We start from the raw sequence: 18917 nt of genomic DNA, 5'->3' as shown, positions 1-18917 counted from the left end.
CATCCTTCTAGCTGCGAGGCGAACGGAAGCCGTTTCAGGGCGGGGGGGGACTAAGAAACCGGAATCACGACTTCATGGGCATTAGAGCTGCCCAATCAGTAGCTTCCTGGTCCGGAAGTGACGCTACCACCCGAGGGTTAGGCTGGATTTCGTCAACAGGATTGAGGGAAGGACGTGGGCAAGAAACTGTATGGAGATTGGCTGGAGGTACTTCCAGTGAGCTTCACGCCGTGACCCGGGATCGTCTGGCGCCAAAATGTCGCTTGTAGCGGGGGTTATCCGGCGGCTGGACGAGACAGTAGTGAACCGCATCGCGGCAGGAGAAGTTATCCAGCGGCCGGCTAATGCCATCAAAGAAATGATTGAGAACTGGTACGAAGGGAACCAAGGCTTTCTCAGAGGCCACTGCGTAACGGACCGCCGCTATGGATGGCGCGACACGCCTCCCTGCCCTGAACCCAAGCGTGTGTGGTCGCGGCGGCGGAGGCCTAGGCTGCTGTCTGCTCCTTGCTCCCTCGAGCGTTCTCGCGAGACTTTAGGGTTGCTGGGGGAGCAAGGACAGTAAACCAGTATTGTTTTAATGATGCTATTAACTAAGAAACCCTTTAAAAACTGTATATACAGAAGGTGCAAGTTTTTGAATGTCTAAAAGTTTTATAGTTTAAATTCCTTTCTTCTTTCAAACGGTACCATGGGTTATCATTTTCTTGCTTATTCCAGAACTCATCCATCTACATTCAACAGTACAATTCACTTTGAGTTATATTCAAAATTAACTGCTAGGATTTTAGGAGAGGGCCGTGAACTTGGGGTTTAATTTGTCATTTTCCTATTGCCAGGTTAGCCCCCACTTAGGATTTTTAAAAATTTATTTTAATTGGCGGCTAATTACTTTACAATATTGTAGTGGTTTTGCCATACATTGACATGAAGCAGCCATGGGTGTACATGTGTTCCCCATCCTGAACCCCCCTCCTACCTCCCTCCCCATCCCATCCCTCTGGGAAATCCCAGTGCACCAGCCCTGAGCGCCCTGTCTCATGCATCTAACCTGGACTGGCCGTCTGTTTCACATATGATAATATACATGTTTCAGTGCTATTCTCTCAAATCACCCACTTAGGATTTCCCTACCCTCTTTGTGGAGACACTTCAAAGATCCCTTATTTCTTGGGGGAATTCCGGGGATTCTGAAGTTCAGAACTGTCAGACAGCCATTGTGGAGAGAAAAGGTTAAAAACGTGGACAGAAGGTTAGGTGTAAACTGTAAACTTCAAAAAGGACAGAGGCTCATAGTATACCTAAATGTGTGGGATCCTTTGTGTTGAAATGCATTGATGTGGGACTTCTCAGGTGGTCCAGTGGCTAAGATTCCATTCTCCCAACACAGGGGGCTGGAGTTCAATCCCTGGCCAGGGACCTAGATCCCACATGGCTGCAACTAAAGATCCTGCGTGCTGCAAGCTGAGACTTGCTGCAGCCAAATATTTTAAAAAATTGCATTGATGTTAATACAATCCATACGTTAAAGGGGAAAAAAATGTTCCAGTTGGAAGGTTTGTAAAGGGATTGTTCTGAAAACATACACAACAAAGAGGGTAATGAAAGAACAGTGGGTCAGAAAGGACCACCAGGAGAGAGGAAGAGAATTAGAAGGTGGACAAAAGAAGTGAAGAAGCTGAGCATTGTTTCTCCTTTTGCCTTTACTTACATAGTTGGCAAAGGCTGGGTTTTGTTTCTTCAATTTTAGAATTAACTAACAGAACATTTTAAGTGTGTTAAGGTACCGTTCAGGAACACTACACATCTTAGATCACTGGCTTACAGTTCTCTAAGAAATTTTGTATGGAGTCTAGTTCTGCTGTTTTTATTTTTTTATTTTTTTTAGTTCTGTTTTTAATAAATAAGTCAAGATGGCTAAATGCAACTTCAATTCAGGAACTGCTGAGAAAGCTCTTTGATATTTAAGTAACTTATTATCTTATTTCTGAATAAATAATTGTCTTCCTAAGGAGGAGGTAACTTCTTTTTCTCATGCAGCCCCAGGCTGATTTATTTTCTCTTGCTCTGTAGGTGCTCTATGATTGTAGGCTATTCTCTGAAGGTGTAATAAGGTGTGTTTAATTTTCTGCAGCACCATTTTTTTCTTTCTCCCAACATATATTTTCATAAAGAGAATAGTGGAGAAAAACTTTTAGAATTTTTTCCTTAGTGACATTTTATAAGGGTCATGTAGGATCCGGGGGCTGAATAAAGTTTGAGTAACAGATGGTAGAATTAGTTTAGAACTGGAGGAGCAGAAATGTTGCTAAATGTCCTATTGGAAGTGATAGTTGCCCCCTCTGCCCCTCTCTTCTTTCCCTCTCTCTCTCTCACAACATGTAAGTTGATAACATTGTGGTCTCAGAGCCTTTAAGACAAAAGAAAAACACATTCATCAGCCTTGTCTTTGTCTGAAATTTGTTCTTGTGCCTTGATTCATTTTAAAATATGTGCATTGGAGTAACTGCAGACTGATAAATTACTATTTTTTGTTTGATTTGCCAGTTTAGATGCAAAATCCACAAGTATTCAAGTGGTGGTTAAAGAGGGAGGCCTGAAGTTGATTCAGATTCAAGACAATGGCACTGGGATCAGGGTGAGTAAAACCTCAGAGCAGCAGGATGTTTGTGTGATGCTTGTGTTGCATCTGCAGGAAGTGGTAGAACTTTGCCCTGTTCTGGAAACTTCAGGCTTTTATGGATGGGGTTGTTTGAGAACTTCAACACCAACGATAAATATTTATTGAGTACCTATTCCATGCCTGGCAGCGTTCAGGAGAGTAAGGAGGTCAGGGATCGAGTCATGAGGCTGTTTAGAGGTTGAGTGTTCTGAGCAGAGAGAATGATTTACACAAAAACCACAAAATGGAAGCTTGCCGGACATGTTTAAGGACTAGCAAGGAGCTTGGGGTGTCTAAAATGGGGTGGTGGGGGGAGTGGAAGAGTAGTGGGAGATGAGGTCTGAAGGAGAAGCAGGCTGAGCTTGCAGGAACTTGTGGGACGTTGTAGAACCTTTGGCTTTTACTCTGGATGAGGAGGGATATGATTAGAGCATTTTGAGCCAAGAGATAACATGGTTTGGCAAGTTTTATAAGAACTCTTCTGTCTGCAGTGTGGAAAATAGACTGCAGCAGGACAGGACAGAAGCAGTGAGATTCTTTGTTGGTGATGATGAACAAAGCTCTCAGAATTTGCTGGTGTAGGGAGTAAGAGAGAGGAGTCGAGAATGACTTCAAGGTTTTGGCCTGTGCAAATAGAAAAAGAAGCTGCCATTTACTGATGGGAAGGCAGATTTGGGAAGATCAGAAATTCATTTGGGGGTGTGTTAAATTTAAGATGCCTGTTAGTGGGATCCATGTGTGAGTTTGGAGTGCAAAGTAGAGGTTTGCGCTGGAGATAAAAATTTGGTGTATTGCATTTAGTGGTATCACAAGCCATGAGACTCACACGAAGAGACACTTGTCATGATTAGTCCTTAGGGAAATAGAAATAAAAACTTCAGTGAGCTCCCCCTTGACATCAGTTAGGATGGTTGTTATAATTAATTAATTAATAAAAAGATTGTCACCATATCCTGCCTGTCACGTGCTTCATAGAGTGGGATGTCACTCCAGGACCTTTCTTCAGATGTGTAAGCTCCCTCATCCATTAAACCTTTGATGTCTCAAACATGAAATATTGGCAAGGATGTTGAGACACTGGATCTCTTGTGCATTGCTGGTGGGAGTATCAAATAGTGCAGCCACTGGAAGAAAATTAAAGAATTGCCATATGATCCAACAATTCCACTTTTGGGTTTATACCCAGAAGAGTTGAAAGTTAAAGAGATTTGCACACTCATGTTCATAACAACATATTCATGATATTCCAAAGATGGAGGCAACAGATGAGCGGATAAACAATATATGATAAATACATATAGTGGAATGTTATTCATCCTTAGAAAGGAGTGGATTTTTGAGAAACGCTACTACATGGATGAACCCTAAAGACAGGATGCTAAGTAGAATTAGCTAGTCACCAAAGGACAAATAGTGTTTGTTTCCACTTATATGGCGTAGCTAGTGTAGTTAAATCTTTAGAATCAGAAAGTAGAATGGTGGTTCCCAGGGGCTTGGGGGAGGGGGAAATGGAGAGCTTTTGTTTAATGGATACAGTTTCCGTTTGGGGAGATTTCAGAGTTCTGGACATGGATGTTGGTGATGATTGCACAATATTGTGAATGTACTTCATACACCTAGAGAGAGTTAAAGTGGTAAATTTTGTTATTTTCTTTTACTGCAATTAAATATATCTGTAAATTTTTAGTAAAGGAGTTTCTGAATGCAGTAATATTTTTTGTACAGTCTGTGAGCCTGCATGAGATCATGGAGAGAATTAGTGTAGACTGAACAGAGGTCTAGGGATGGAATTGTGGATTACCTGCTGTCAGGGCAGCTGAGACAGAAGCAGCGGAGCAGGCGGAGAACCCGGTGAGTGAAGAGGAGGCAGTGGCAGGGCCCCGTGGGATTCTGGATGCCCAGAGAGGAGGCTCCTGCTCATTTAGAACTCATCTCCCAAGAGCATTTTCTTCCTGGAGTCAGTCAAGAAAAGGGAAATTCAGAAAGATTGGGAAAAACAAGTAACATACTTTTTTACTTGTTTCTTTGCACCTTGTAGAAAGAAGATCTTGAGATTGTGTGTGAGAGGTTCACTACGAGTAAACTGCAGTCCTTTGAAGATTTAGCTCACATTTCTACCTATGGCTTTCGGGGTGAGGTAAGCTGAGGGTTGAAGCAGAGTGTAAATATCCTCTTGTGATAACTTTCTGCCATTTGTCAGCCTATGTTTTTCAACAGGTCAGTAAGATATCATAGTTTTTACTTGTTCAGTTCAGTCGCTCAGTCATGACCGACTCTTTGTGACCCCATGGACTGCAGCACGCCAGGCTTCCCTGTCCACCACCAACTCCCGGAGATTGCTCAAACTCATGTCCATCCAGTCGGTGATGCCATCCAACCATCTCATCCTCTGTTATCCCCTTCTCTTCCTGCCTTCAATCTTTCTCACCATCAGTGTCTTTTCTTATGTCAGCTCTTCACATCAGGTAGCCAGAGTATTGGAGCTTCAGCCTCAGCATCAGTCCCTCCAATGAATATTCAGGATTGATTTCCTTTAGGATTGACTGGTTTGATCTCCTTGCAGTCCAGGGGACTCTCAAGAGTCTTCACCAACACCACAGTTCAAAAGCATCAGTTCTTCAGTGCTCAACCTTCTTTATGGTCCAGCTGTCACATCCATACATGACAACTGGGAAAACTAGCTTTTACTAGATGGACCTTTGTTGGCAAAGGAATGTCTCTGCTTTTTAATGTCATGTATTTCCAGAGACACCCAAGTCTCTTGATGGAAGAAGACTGCACCACCTACCAAGTTTTCTTGTCCAAAATAAGATGTGAATCTCAGGCAATACTTAGATCTAAGTACCAGTATACCGAAAATACAGGGAGTGAGGCAGCATGGTACAGGGCGCTGAGACTGGGAAATCACGTGATGAAAACTTGTTCCCTATAAGGTAAACTGCACAGGGGAAGAAAGGCAAGGAAGGGAGCAAGAATCATAGGGGGATTTAAGAGGCATATGAGCCAGCCTCAACGTGTGGATCTTACCTGGATCCTGATTTGCACAAACTCAAATTTTTTTGAGACAGATAATTGAACTCAGATTGATTATTTGATTTTATTGAGAAATTATTGTTAATTTTCTTGATATAAAAAGTTTCATGGGGTTTTAATTTTTTGAGTCCTAATCTTTTAAGTTATATTCTGAAGTATCTATAAATGAAATTATATAGCATATCATGGGGACATATGATAAAATGGATAAAAATACTTTTAAGACTAAAATAGCTTATATTTTTATGACAATACTCTGTGGATATAAAGATATCATTGAGTATATGTAGGACTACGTGAATTATAATGGCTACGTACTGTTCTATTACTTATATGTACTGTAGTCTGTTTAAAGGTTTCCTGTTGAATATTTATGCTCTTTGCCGTTTTTTTCATGCCTAATGCTCTGGTGAACATTCACATGTACAGTGTGTTTTGTTCAGTTAATTTTCTTAGGATAAGTTTATAGATATAATGTTTGTGAGTAAAAATATACATACATTTCCTGTAACTTGTGTTAGCTTCCTATTGCTGCTCCCCCAAATGACCACAATCTTAGTGGTTTAAAACAACACACATTTGTTATCTTACGGTTCTGGAGGTCAGGGGACATGGGTATCACTGTGCTAAAATCCAGGTGTTGGCCGGGCAGTGTCCTGGCTGTATTCTGGGGGCTTTGGGGTACCAGAGAAACTGTTTGGGGGTAGTTATTTGGGGGGATGAGAGGGAAGGGAAGGGAATGGAGCCAATTATTTTTCATTTTAGGCCTTTTTGTAGTTTAAAAATTTTTTATCATGTGAATGTACTTTTACTTTGATTTTTTTTCTTTTTAAATAAAAGGCAGCTTTTTATGATCCAGTTGCCACAATGCAGATCAAACCCAGGTGACCTGAAGCACCCTCCGGCTCACAGTGAGCCCCAGGTTGTTGCAGGAAGGAGTGGCATCAGACTGTGAGCCTTGAGGGTCCCCTGACTTCACATAGGTCTCAGGTCGGCCCTGGCAAAGCAGTTTCATTCTGACTTTGCAACTTCCCGAGGCAGTTCCTAAGCCTCAGGCCTTCTGTGGCCTCAGCCCAGTTGTAGGCTATGTTTGGGGTTGTGACTAAACAGGGAAGATTTACTGAGGGGTTGCTATGTGCCATTCGTGGTTCTCAGCCCTTTGTGTGTATGAACCCTTTCACACTTGACAACTCTGAAAGAGTAGGTTCTGTTATTGTAACCCTGTTTGACGTACTGGGAAACCGACACTCAGACTCCAGTGTGGCTGGAGTGCACAGCTGGAAAGTGGCAGAATGGGGAACTGAGCCCTGGCAGCTTGGCTCCAGAGTCTGTGTTGTTATCCTCTTCCCGCAGTGCCTGTACAAAGGCCCCTGAAGCAGCTGGATCATCTGCCAGTGGCTTGCTTTCTTCATGGTGTTGGGTAGTGTTGTAGTTTTAGATGTCCTTCCTTATCAAAGTCTCAAAATCATTAAAAGAAAATCAAGTCTCAAAATCATTTACATATGTAATAATGAAAATTAGGACTTTTCTATAGCTCAGATGGTAAAGAATCTGCCTGCAATGCAGGAGACCTGGGTTTGGTCCCTGGGTCAGGAAGATTCTCGAGAAGGGAATGGCAACCTACTCCAGTTTTCTTGCTGGAGAATCCCGTGGACAGAGGAGCCTGGTGGGCTGTAGTCCTTGGGGTTGCAAAGAGTCAGACTGAACTGAGTGAAAATTAGTTTATCACAGTCCACCAGGGAAATCCAGCTGGGACCTGCTAGTCTCTGAGCCTGAGCCGTGGTCCTTGTTAATGAACTAACGCTGCCACTGCTGTATTTACTGTCTGCTTGGATGTCGTCACATATCACAGGGCTTAGGCTGTGTTTTTATGCTGTGATGTCCCGTGAAAGGAGATACAGTTTCCACAGGGCCAGTGAATCAGTCTGGATTTTCAGGGGAAAAATGGCCATTAAAAAAAAAATTTTGTTTCATCTTAATTGCATAATGTTTATTTCTAAACATTAAATTTCTTACAGAAAACAGTTTTGAATACAGTTTACAACACTATCAATTTGGAGTGTTTCCATTATCCCATTTCTGAAGGCAAGCTTTAAAATTGTTAGAGGACAAGTCATTGAGAATATTAAATATGCCTATAACTCTACACCTGAACACAATTGCTGTTCACATTAATTCTTGGTTGTGTTTTCTTTCGGAACTTTTGTATGTATGTATTTTTTTCCCCTCTTGTTCTAGTAATTATGCTGCAGATTCAGTTTGATAGCTTCCTTTTTTTTTTAACATGTCATCAAATGAGTGAGCAGAGTGCTCTTTGTTGCCACTTGTTGATACAAAACAGAAGAGGCAATTTAGGTAACTTCTCCCTTAATGCGAGGTGGGGGTGACCCGGGAGTGGGCTTTTCTTTCACTCCATGTCCTTTCCTCCTTTAGGCTTTGGCCAGCATAAGCCACGTGGCTCACGTCACCATTACAACCAAAACAGCCGACGGGAAGTGTGCATACAGGTATAGTGCTGTCCTCTGCTCAGCGAATAGATTCATCACGAAACATGCTTTTGGCCTGCAACTCAAAGTAATCCTGTCTAAACACGAATGTTTTTTTTTTTTGCCTAGATCTTGGGTACATTTTTTTTCCTACCTTTGGATTATGTAATCCAAAGGGGTGGCTGTAAGTAATAATCTTACTTCATGAACTTGTGAAAGGTCCGCTGTAAGAGATTACAAGTGCCTAGCGCCGTGTCTGTTACGCCGAGGAGGGCTGAGTCGGTGGGAGCTGTGATGTCACTCTGCCCCTTGGCCCTTCAGCAGGGTGTGGCTTTGGCCTGATTCCGCGGCTGTGGCTGGGGTGCCAGAGGATTGTGACTCCTTAGCTGCCTCTGATCCCCGGCTACACCTTCCTGTGGATTCCTTCCCACAGGTGCCCACTGACTGTCTCTTGTGCTGGCACAGAACAAGAAGGGGATTCAAGGAATCAAAATCATACCTTTGCTCTCATAACCATTGGCCATTACTAGTGAAAGATGGGTATTCATATCTAATTCCTGCCAAAAAGGAGAATTTTTTTCTCACCATACTGACTGTTAGTTTATACAGAAAACAGCTTCAAGAGAGGGCAGTTCTGTCTGTTCCTCAGCCTTCTTCCGCAGATGAGTGTGCGCCGTCATGGACGATGGAGCGGTTCAGTCTGCAGCACTTGGTGCTGCAGGGGGTTGACCAGTTGCGGATTGCAACAGCCTAGGGCCTGGCTGGGCTGATATGATTAGAATCTCTTTTCACAAACAGGGGAGGTGCTTGTGAGTGAATGTCTTCTGAAATGGCCTGGGGGGCAGGCGCCATTTCTTTGCCTCTGGAGTCTCATGCCCCTGCTTGGGACCTCTCATGGCTCCCCTTTGTGGCAGGATGAAATCCAGAATCTTCATCATAGCAGCTCGTGCCCGCTCCAGGTGCTCAGTCCATCTTCCCAGCCTCTCCCCACAGCCGCGCTGCTACGTGTTCTAAAGCTTCTGTGCTTTTGTCTGTCTTTTCCCTTCCTGGATGGACTTCCCTGCCCTCTCCGCTTGAGAAGATACCAGTCTAGGGCCCAGGTGAAGTGTCATCTCTTCTGCAACACTTCCTCCCACCCCACCCCAGGCTCAATGTTTTCCTTCTCTGGACCACTTGGCACCTTGTTCCACACTTCAGGGAACAGTCTGTCCCCTCATTAAATCAAGAACCTCCCAAGGCCTGTCTCTTATTTCAGGGTGTTTACAGGCCTGATACATGATAGCCCTTCAATAAATGATTGCAGAATTATTGAAAAACTGTTACTGTCGTCTTAGGCAGTGTCAGAACTTTCGTTTGTAGCCCAGAACTCAGAAACTAAAAATGCAGTAGTTGGTAAACAAACAAAAAAGTAGGGATCTCTCTCCCCTTCTTTGGTACCCGTTTATAATGGCTATGGAAGTAGAAAGAGGGAGGAAGCTGGCAACTCAGACAACATATAACATGGTTATATTTTAATCTGTTGTTGGTGTGACTTACTTTTTTAGTCTTTGGAGAAGTATCTTTTCTGTATTAGCTCTCAGTATCTCTTATATTTTCTGATAGAGCTCATTACTCAGATGGAAAGCTGAAAGCGCCTCCTAAACCGTGTGCAGGCAACCAGGGGACCCAGATCACGGTAAGAATGGCACACGGGAGGTGATGTTGGGAAAGAGCTTTGTATAAATACTGAAATGAAAGGCAGAATTGTCTCCGAGTTCTCAAAGGATTGATACAGTGAATATTTACCAGTTAATAGAGGCCTCAAGATATCACCCTGTAAGAAAGAGAAATGATGATTGATTTTTGTGACATGGCAGCCTGCCCACCGCCTCCTTTTTTTTTTTCGCCTCCTTTTTTTTAAGAGGCTGGGAGATTCTTCTGTTGAGATGGCAGACATCAGTGACAGGGTAGCTGCCATTGAAAGAACCTTAAACTTGACTCCAGAAGACAAGTCCAGAATCCTAACCTTGCCACTCAGCGGCAGTGTGTCCAGAGGCAAGTCATTTAATAGCCGTTCATCTTACTTTGCTCCTCTATCAAAGGATGGCACGAGGAATATTTGACCACTCATTCAAAGGGAACTTGAGTAACACAATTGTGTCATTAATCAGGAGAAAGGCTGTTAAGGTGCCTTATTTCTGTGGTGCCACGTTTGGTGTATTTCTCTTCCAGGATCCCATAAATCACCCCGCTATCACGTTACACATCCCACCCCCGCACCCCCAGCCCCAGCCAGAGCACCTCTGCTTGAAGGCTCCAAGCCCTGGGCTTGATGAGGCAGGTCGGGGGCACAGCAATGAAGAAATATACTTTGCATCTCACGTTAAACGGGATCTTGTCCCTGGGACCACAGTGTGATTTCCAAGAACCCCCAAAAGATCTAATAATTATTTCTAGTTTGTGAAAGTTTCATGCCATGTGGTATCACAATGGTTTTTAAGTTTATCTTTCCCCCACTAAATCCTGTGCCGTTTTGGGCAGGACTGTATATTTTATTTGTTGTCTTATTCCCAGCACAAGGCAAAGAGCCTGACATGGAGGTGGACCTCAGTGCCTATCTGAGAAGTTAATGAGTTAAGTAGGAGGCAGGAAAATATGCTTGCTTGCTTTTGTTAAGGCAGTCCCATCTCCTGCCCTGTCTTCTAACGCTTAGAACTGTGCTGGTGGTAAACATAGTTGGATTCTCTGCCTTAAGACCATGCTGTACTTCCATATACTTCTGTGAATTTACAAGAAACATCAACCTTCTGTTCAGGTGGAGGACCTTTTTTACAACGTATCCACGAGGAGGAAAGCTTTAAAAAACCCAAGCGAAGAATATGGGAAAATTTTGGAAGTTGTTGGCAGGTACAGTCCACAATCTAGGTGTGGGTCTCTGAATCATTCTGTCAACAGAGAAATGTGTTCTGGTGCTTAGAAACAGAGAAGAGTTGCAGAGCTAGATGGTAAGCAGCAATACCAGCCCATAAATTGTTTCTGGTCAAAGGTTAGCTCAAGATTATTCTCTCTCTCTCTCTCTCTGAAAGAGAACAGCAGTGCAGGAGATGTTGAAGCTACAGTCTCAAGATGTCTTTAAGACAGCTCAGATCTTTTGAGTTTGTGAAAATAAAACTGTGGGCAAGGAGAAAACTAATTCTGGGTTTTCTGTCACGTCCCCAGGAGAGAGCAATTGTTTTCTGTATCTGTGAAGGGTCTTTGGTGGCAGGCAAAACAGACTGTAGCTAACCTGGGTCCAAAAGATATTTATTGAAAGGCTAGGAGTGACTCAGAAAGTAGAAGAAAGTGTAGACAGCTCCTTCTTGAAGAGGTCAAGAAGCAAGGTGGCTTCAGGGGTTTATTGTCTGCGCCCCAACTCTCTCCATTCCTCTCCTGAGTCTGCTCAAGAGCATCTTCTGGGGGAGTGCATCTGATTGGCATAGCCTGGGTCCCCCCGTTGTGTGCCCACATTGGTGGGGAGATGACGTCTCAATTGGCATTCTGAGAAAGGATATACAAGTGGAAGGGGGAGAGGTGGTGGGGGAAAGAGTAGGGGCTGTTAACAGAGGGAGAAGGGAGCCAGGGCAGGTGAAAACAGCATCATGTCCAGGATTGACTTAACCTGCTAGTACAGTGGCCCCAGTGTGGCTCTTTGAGCCTGCGAGTCCTTGAGTTGCAACAGAGGTGTGTTAACTATTTCTCAGTATTGCTACAAAATCTAAAATCAATAAAACATTTGCCTCTAATAAAGTAGAATGAACTTTGTTAGATAAAGTCCATTTTATTAATAAAGTGGAATGGACTTACACATCAGGTTTCTTTGCTTTTTCCCCTGGAGTCATATGAATCAGTCAGAATGTTAATTAGCTCCTGGAAATAGACGCATTCTGCTTGACTGTTTTGGTTCTAGGTGCGGTAAGTGAACTCTTACTGAATAAGTGCATTTTGCTAGGCACAATCCTTCAGTTCCTGGGGTCCATAGAGGGAGGAGGGGTAAATGGTAGCCAGTGGAGAAAAGGCTGGGAGATCCTGAAGCAAGATCTCGTGGGGAGAAAGACGCGGGTTGAGAGGGGACTGTGTTAGGGTCTCTGAGAGAAGAACAGTACAGGGGGTGTTCAGGCTACATTCTCAAGAAGTTTTTGAGACCACTCAGATCTTTTGAGTTTGAAGATAAAACTAGGCAAGGAGGAGATTGTGTTGAAATACCCTCGAGCCTAGTCAGCAATGCATGGAAGCAAAAGGGAAACCTGTTTTTTGTTCATTTCTGTCACATTTAGCAATGAGATCTTCATGCAGTCTCTGCTGGTTTATTTTCATGTGGGCAAAATATGATATTTGCAGATATTTTTGTTTGTCTGTATCTTTGTTTAGATCAGTTAACTCCACTGATTTAACTACAAGGGGGCTGTTTCTCATATGGTGCGTTTGGCTTCTCTTTTTTACTATTTTGTTTTTTCTCTTGCTAGGTATGCAATACACAATTCAGGGATTGGTTTCTCAGTTAAAAAAGTAAGTTCTTAATTTATAAAGGATGGTTACGTACTATAAAAGAAGAAGGCTTTTTTTTTTTTTTTTAAATAGTTGTCTGTGGAGATAAGATTATGGTATTTCAGTCCGCTCTGTTCTGTTTATCAGCAAGGTGAAACGGTAGCCGACGTCAGGACCCTGCCAAATGCCACGACTGTGGACAACATTCGCTCCATCTTTGGAAATGCTGTTAGCCGGTATGCTGATAACTTGCATTTTTTAAAATCTTCTGTGCTTTATCACATTATTTTGGAATCTGTTTACACTTGCCTTAAGAGTTTTCTTTAACCAAGTACAGGCTTGTTTTTATGCTTCAGGCTTGTTGTCGTGCTTCAGATTATTTCGTATAATCAGTGCTTCTTGGGTGCACGTCATCTCCTAGGTGGTCTGGCTGCAAACTGTTTGTTCTCTCTAGGTCTCTGTCTTCAGAACATCTCTGGTGTAAAAGAATTCTATCCTCCGTTGTTCCCGCTTGTCCTTATATTTTCATAATTGTCACTTGGATTGCATTTATTACCACTCAACATTTATTTATTGTCTCCCATATTCTGGACTTTGTGCCAGAAGGTAAAGATGTAAAGACAAGTAGAATGTTCTGCCCCTGAAGACGTCCCTGTCTGGTGGCGAGCAGTGTCGTGTCGCTAGATCTTCATGGTCAAAGCCTCAGCGGGAAAAGTGCTTGTATTCTAGATTTCTCACGGCATTCCCCTCGATGCGTGAAGGCCACTGTTTCCAATACACATCCGTAACTTAATCTCAGGGCTTTGCAAAGCCCAAAGTGTCTGCGTCATAATCTGAGGGGAAGATACTAAGCGCCTTCTGCATGCCAGGCAGGCCCCAGAAGCTGGAGGTACATGGATGAATGAGACAGCCCCCGACTTCACCTTTTCCAGCAATCTTAAAAGCAGGAGCAGTGGTCCCAGAGCTCAGATTTTTATGCCGAAGGACAGATTACTCACTCTTTGGACAAAACCAGGTTCCTAACTAGAGGACAGTCAATTTGCTTTTAATTACCCCCCTTTTTTTTTTTTTACTAATCAAGTGTTAAAGAATTATTTTTCCAGTTGTGCTCCCAGAGCAAACAGAGAGTTCTGTTGACCAAATTTTAAGACCCAGTGAAACTTTTTTTCCCCCAGTGTAACTTTTAAGAGCTCTTTGGCTAGATTCTAAGGTTCAGAATTAGTTGTTATGAAACTCTTAGAGAGTATAAGAGATTGGAAACCCCATGGAGGAGCAGCTCCCCAAACAGGTTTCCAGGAAACCAGCCTCTTTTTTGGGGAGAGAGGGCCTGCTGGTTCGCTGTGTGGGGAGGCTTGGAGGACACACCACTGCCTGTGGAGCGTCAGCCATCCTTCCAGCAAGTGTGTAATGAGCTTCTGCCCCTTGCTGGCCACTGTGCCGTGGGGTAGAGATGGGCAGGAGGGAATAAAGCAGGAAGGAGTCTTGCCCCCAGACAGCTCATACTGTAATTGAAAAGACACAGGAAATAATTACTCCATTCATTAGTGACTGTGCTCGATGGCTTAAAGGAGAAGTATAAGGTGGGGCATCTCCTGAGGTCAGGGAGAGGGATTGTCATGGAAGGCTCTTTGAGGAGGTGACCCCTACATGCAGTGGGTAAGGGGGAAAAAACTAGCTGGTGTTTGTGCCAAGTCGCTTCAGTCGTGTTCGACTCCGTGAGAGCCCATGGACTGTAGCCCTCGGGGCTTCTCTGTCCACAGGATTCTCCAGGCAAGAATACTGGAGTGGGTTGCCATTCCTACTCCAGGGGATCTTCCCGACCCAGGGACTGAACCCGTGTCTCTTACGTGTCCTGCTTTGGCAGGCAGGTTCTTTACCACTAGCGCCACCTGGGAAGCCACACCAGCAGAGGGAACTTTGCAGCTGGAGGGATTAGCACTTGAGAGGCCCTCAGGCAGAAATGAGTGTGGCTTATGGGGGGACCTTGTTTCATCTTAATAGGTGCCCCTGCTCCCCATAAACACACTCTAGGGGCCACCACACAGGAGCCTGTCATGTTCCCCATCAACAAAGTAAGAGATTTTCAGCAGAGATGATTCTTTGGAATCATCTTTGGGACTGAGTTACTAAGATACATAAAAGTTTCAGCAAAATAACATCTCAGAACTTGATTTGCCATGTGCCAACAGTGACAGTGACGATTGACATATAAATGCTTGAAAATACTGGCTAGGTGGGTGAATGGATGGCTAGATAGGTGGATGAGAGGTTGGATAGACGGATGGAAGGTGGGCCTGGAGGATCTTAATGAACCAAGTCTCTGGGATCCACTTTTGGCAGAGTCAGTTTATGGGAAGGAGCACTGATTTTTCCAACTCTGATTCTTTAGAGTGTTTAAATTTTCCAGTTGTTTGAAAAGCCTCAAAATTTCTCTTTTTTCCAACCAGAGAATTGATAGAAGTTGAATGTGAGGATAAAACCCTTGCCTTCAAAATGAGTGGCTACATATCCAATGCAAACTATTCGGTGAAGAAGTGCATCTTCTTACTCTTCATCAACCGTAAGTGAGAAAGAGCTATGTGGAGAAATCCCTCCACAGGGAGCTTTAAGGGGCCGTGGAGGAATTTCTTATCCACAGGCTTGATTACACCCGGGGAAACCTTATGGAGAAATGTGGTAATTAGGAAGTAGTTACGGTTTCTGCCCTGAGCCTCCTCAGTCCTCTCACACGTGCTTGGGGTTGGCTGACAGTTGCGGAGTCTGGTTCTTGCCTCTGAGAGGATGCCCAGGGGAGGGCATCCCAGCGCTGTGAGCCAGTCCAGCCTCCTCCCTGCTGGGCTCGGAGCCTTACCAGCAGGCCCGGGGCAGACCTTTGTTCTCTTCTTACATCAAGACCCACTGTTGGGAATTGCAGAGCAGGGCATAGGGAGGGAGTATTTTAGGTGTAGGCAGTGTTTTTTCCTTTTTTTAATTGAAGTATAGTTGATTTACAGTATTGTATTAGTTTTAGGTATACAGCAAAGTGAATCAGTTATATACTTAGGTATATATTTTCAGATTCTTTCCATTATAGGTTATTGCAATATATTGAATATAGTTCCCTGTGCTATACAGTAAATCTTTGTTGTCTGTTTAACATACAGTGGTGTGTATTGGTTAATCCCATGCTCCTAATTTATCCTTCTCCCTCCTTTTTCCATTGGTATCCATAAGTTTGTTTTCTATGTCTGTGAGTCTGTTTCTGTTTTGTAAATAAGTTCATTTGTATTATTTTTTATATTCTACATAAAAGTGATACAATAATTTGTCTTTGACTTATCTCACCATGTTGCTGCAAATGGCAATATTTCATTCTTTTTCATGGCTGATATTCCCACTGTGATTTATCTATGCACATAAATGCTTATAGAAATACACACCACGTCTTCTTTGTTCTCGCATCTGTTCATGGACATTCGGGTTGCTTCCATGTCTTTGCAGCTGTGAATTTTAGGGTGCATTTGTACCTTTTTGAATTGGAGTTTTCATTTTCTCCAGATGTTGGATTGTATGGTAACTCTATTTTTAGTTTTTTAAGGAACCTCTATACTGTTCTCTGTAGTGGCTGTACCAATTTACATTCCCACCAACAGTGGAGGAGGGTTCCCTTTTCTCCACACCCTCTCCAGCATTTATTATTTATAGACTCTGTAGAGGTTAGGTCAGACTCTTATGTGTGTTGTTCACTTATCTACACACTGGACAGGCTCTCTCGGGTGGCAGGGACAAAGAACATTCTCCAGTGTGTCTCAAGTTCAGAAACCTCAGCAGAGGGCCCCTTTTGTTAGGTTACGTAGCACAGCGATATCATCGTGGCAGCTGTGGGTGACGTAGTGAGCACTCAGAATAATAGTCTCCTTGCTCATAAGATCACTGCCTCTCTTCCCTTGGACATAAAAAGATGTGACATACCCGCCACTCCACCAGCACGGGACAGTAGATCATCAACAGGTCAAGAGTCTGGGGAAAAAAGAGAGCCGTGTTGTTTGAAAATAGATCTTCCAGCTTATCTCTCTGGCTTTTGTCCTTTTCTACACTCTCAAGCCTGCCTCATCTCCTAAATTACTCTGAGCATGCAGTCAGAGATGTGTACCCCCTGAAATGCCTGGGAAGTGCACTCACCCTTAAGTCTCTGTTCAGCTACCGCAGTGTTGGAGCTCCCGGAGCCAGCGTAGCTGCTGTCCCCCCGCCATTCCGCACGCCGGCCCCAGTAGGGTCCTTACCACGGGAGCTGGGGCTAGTTCTGGTCACCAGCCTTTGTTTCCCTGCTTGTAGCCCAGAGTGTATGTTTGCAGAGTGAAGTGCTGAGCAGGGGCATGTGGTCTGCCTGGGCTGCTGGGGAGGGGTGAGGAAGGGAGCCGGGAGGCAGAATCGGCTGTTGCTGCTGCTCTGATGAGAGGAGAGCCCCATGCCCCCAGTGAGATGCTAGGGGATCATGATGGTAAAGGGGGACTGTTGCGGGTGTCACCCCAGCCGTGTTCTTCCCGAGCTGATGTCATGGCATGGTATTGGTGGGCACCTGTCACCTCACCCTTAAGACAGATAGGAGCTTATTGCCTTTTATTTTCTAGATCGTCTGGTAGAGTCTGCTTCCTTAAGAAAAGCCATAGAAACGGTGTATGCAGCGTATTTGCCCAAAGGCACACACCCGTTCCTGTACCTCAGGTAAGGCAGCACTGAATTCCTCACCCAAGACTTGTAGAAAAGAGAAATTCTGTCCAGCCATCCTCTCTGAAAGAGCCACGGACTTGTTAGTTAACCGAGTGAGAGTGAACCCCATATCCCACTGGCTCAGGGTGTTCTGTCCCTTTTCACAGGTGAAAGGCACAGTTTGCCTTTGTTTATTCACTTCTGTTGTAGAATCCCACCGAGAGCCTCCCTGGTGCCAGGCAGTATGTTAGTGAAACAAAAGTGAACATCGCCTTGCCCCTGAACCAGTAGGAACCTGCCTTAACCTGGCAGAGAAACCCTTTTCTCCTGCGAGTCTGTCCAGCGCCCTCTGCCGACAACAGTTCACACTGCCACACTCCGTTATCAGAGCTTGCAGTGGTAGATGCTGGCTTTGACCTGAGGCAGTAAGTTGATCGCACAGCCTTTAAACTGACTTTTGTGCAACATTTTAATGTTAGAAAGTTCTGTCACATATATTATTTTTTGAATATGTTTTTATCTCCACATAATACTGAACAGTAAGTAGGGACAGGTTCATGGTTACATATGGGAGAACCAGTCCTGAGAAGTTAACACATTGTTGACTGAGGAATTTTTGCAGAAACTGACACCTGTCATTGATGAGTTGTTTTGTACATGAATATTGAAACACTCTGGTCTATAAAGGTTGGGTAACAAAAGACATACTAGTAGGTTGCTGGTCAGTGAATTGTTAAATGCCTTGGCTGTGTTATCAAATGAGAAATTCCACTAGCTCTGGAGTGATGGTAATGTGATGGATGATAAATGTGCCGGGTACATGCAAAGTGCTTTACATGAATTTAATCCCCAACATGTATTAGGTCCAGGTCACAGGCACGGAAATCGAGGCATAGAAAGATGCTGTGACCTACCTGCAGCGACTCGGCTGCCAAGTAGCAGAGTCAGCATTTGAACCATGGTCACTTGGATTTGACCTTGAAGTCTTAACCACTGCGTCATTTGGCCTCCCCACGTCTCCTGCCCACCACATACACTGTGAGTGAATTTTCCCCGCGTTTCTCACTGTGTTACGTGATTCTCCTTTTTCCTGCCAGTCTAGAAATCAGCCCCCAGAATGTGGACGTCAACGTGCACCCCACGAAGCATGAGGTTCACTTCCTGCATGAGGATAGCATCCTGGAGCGGGTGCAGCAGCACGTTGAGAGCAGGCTCCTGGGCTCCAACGCCTCCAGGACCTACTTCACCCAGGTGGGGACGCCTCACCCAGCTCTTTCTCCGGTGCCTCTGCCACCGTAAACGTGCCCTGTCACACAGGAGAGCCCAGATAGTTCACTGTTGCTTTATGGGACTTTCGACTGACTTTGATACTTTTCTTTTTTTCTTTTGGCCTTGACCTGCAGCACGCAGGATCTTAGTTCCCTGACCAGAGATCAAATCCATGCCCCCGGCAGTGGAAAGTTAGTGTCTTAACCGCGGGATCGCCGGGGAGTCCCACTTTGATAGTTCTCTTTCAGCACCTTTCTTGAACCCGACTCTGAAGG

The 18917-nt window shown here is 44.2% G+C and overlaps 1 protein-coding gene across 1 annotated transcript in view; it reads left to right on the top strand.

Annotated features, from left to right (window-relative positions):
* The first annotated feature begins 169 nt into the window (after positions 1-169).
* Positions 170-18917, top strand: part of MLH1 (mutL homolog 1) — an 84426-nt gene continuing 65678 nt past the window's right edge. Inside the window, exons 1-11 of the mRNA XM_065932971.1 lie at positions 170-372; positions 2548-2638; positions 4701-4799; positions 8129-8202; positions 9784-9856; positions 10976-11067; positions 12663-12705; positions 12832-12920; positions 15132-15244; positions 17295-17388; positions 18471-18624. Coding sequence (XP_065789043.1) covers positions 257-372; positions 2548-2638; positions 4701-4799; positions 8129-8202; positions 9784-9856; positions 10976-11067; positions 12663-12705; positions 12832-12920; positions 15132-15244; positions 17295-17388; positions 18471-18624 — 1038 coding nt within the window. The 5' untranslated portion in view covers positions 170-256. The remainder of the gene's footprint in view (positions 373-2547; positions 2639-4700; positions 4800-8128; positions 8203-9783; positions 9857-10975; positions 11068-12662; positions 12706-12831; positions 12921-15131; positions 15245-17294; positions 17389-18470; positions 18625-18917) is intronic.

The sequence above is a fragment of the Muntiacus reevesi genome, chromosome 4, assembly GCF_963930625.1.
Source record: "Muntiacus reevesi chromosome 4, mMunRee1.1, whole genome shotgun sequence".
Taxonomy (NCBI): Eukaryota; Metazoa; Chordata; class Mammalia; order Artiodactyla; family Cervidae; genus Muntiacus; species Muntiacus reevesi.
Note: the sequence above shows the minus strand (reverse complement) of the source record. Positions and strands in the feature narration are given on the sequence as shown.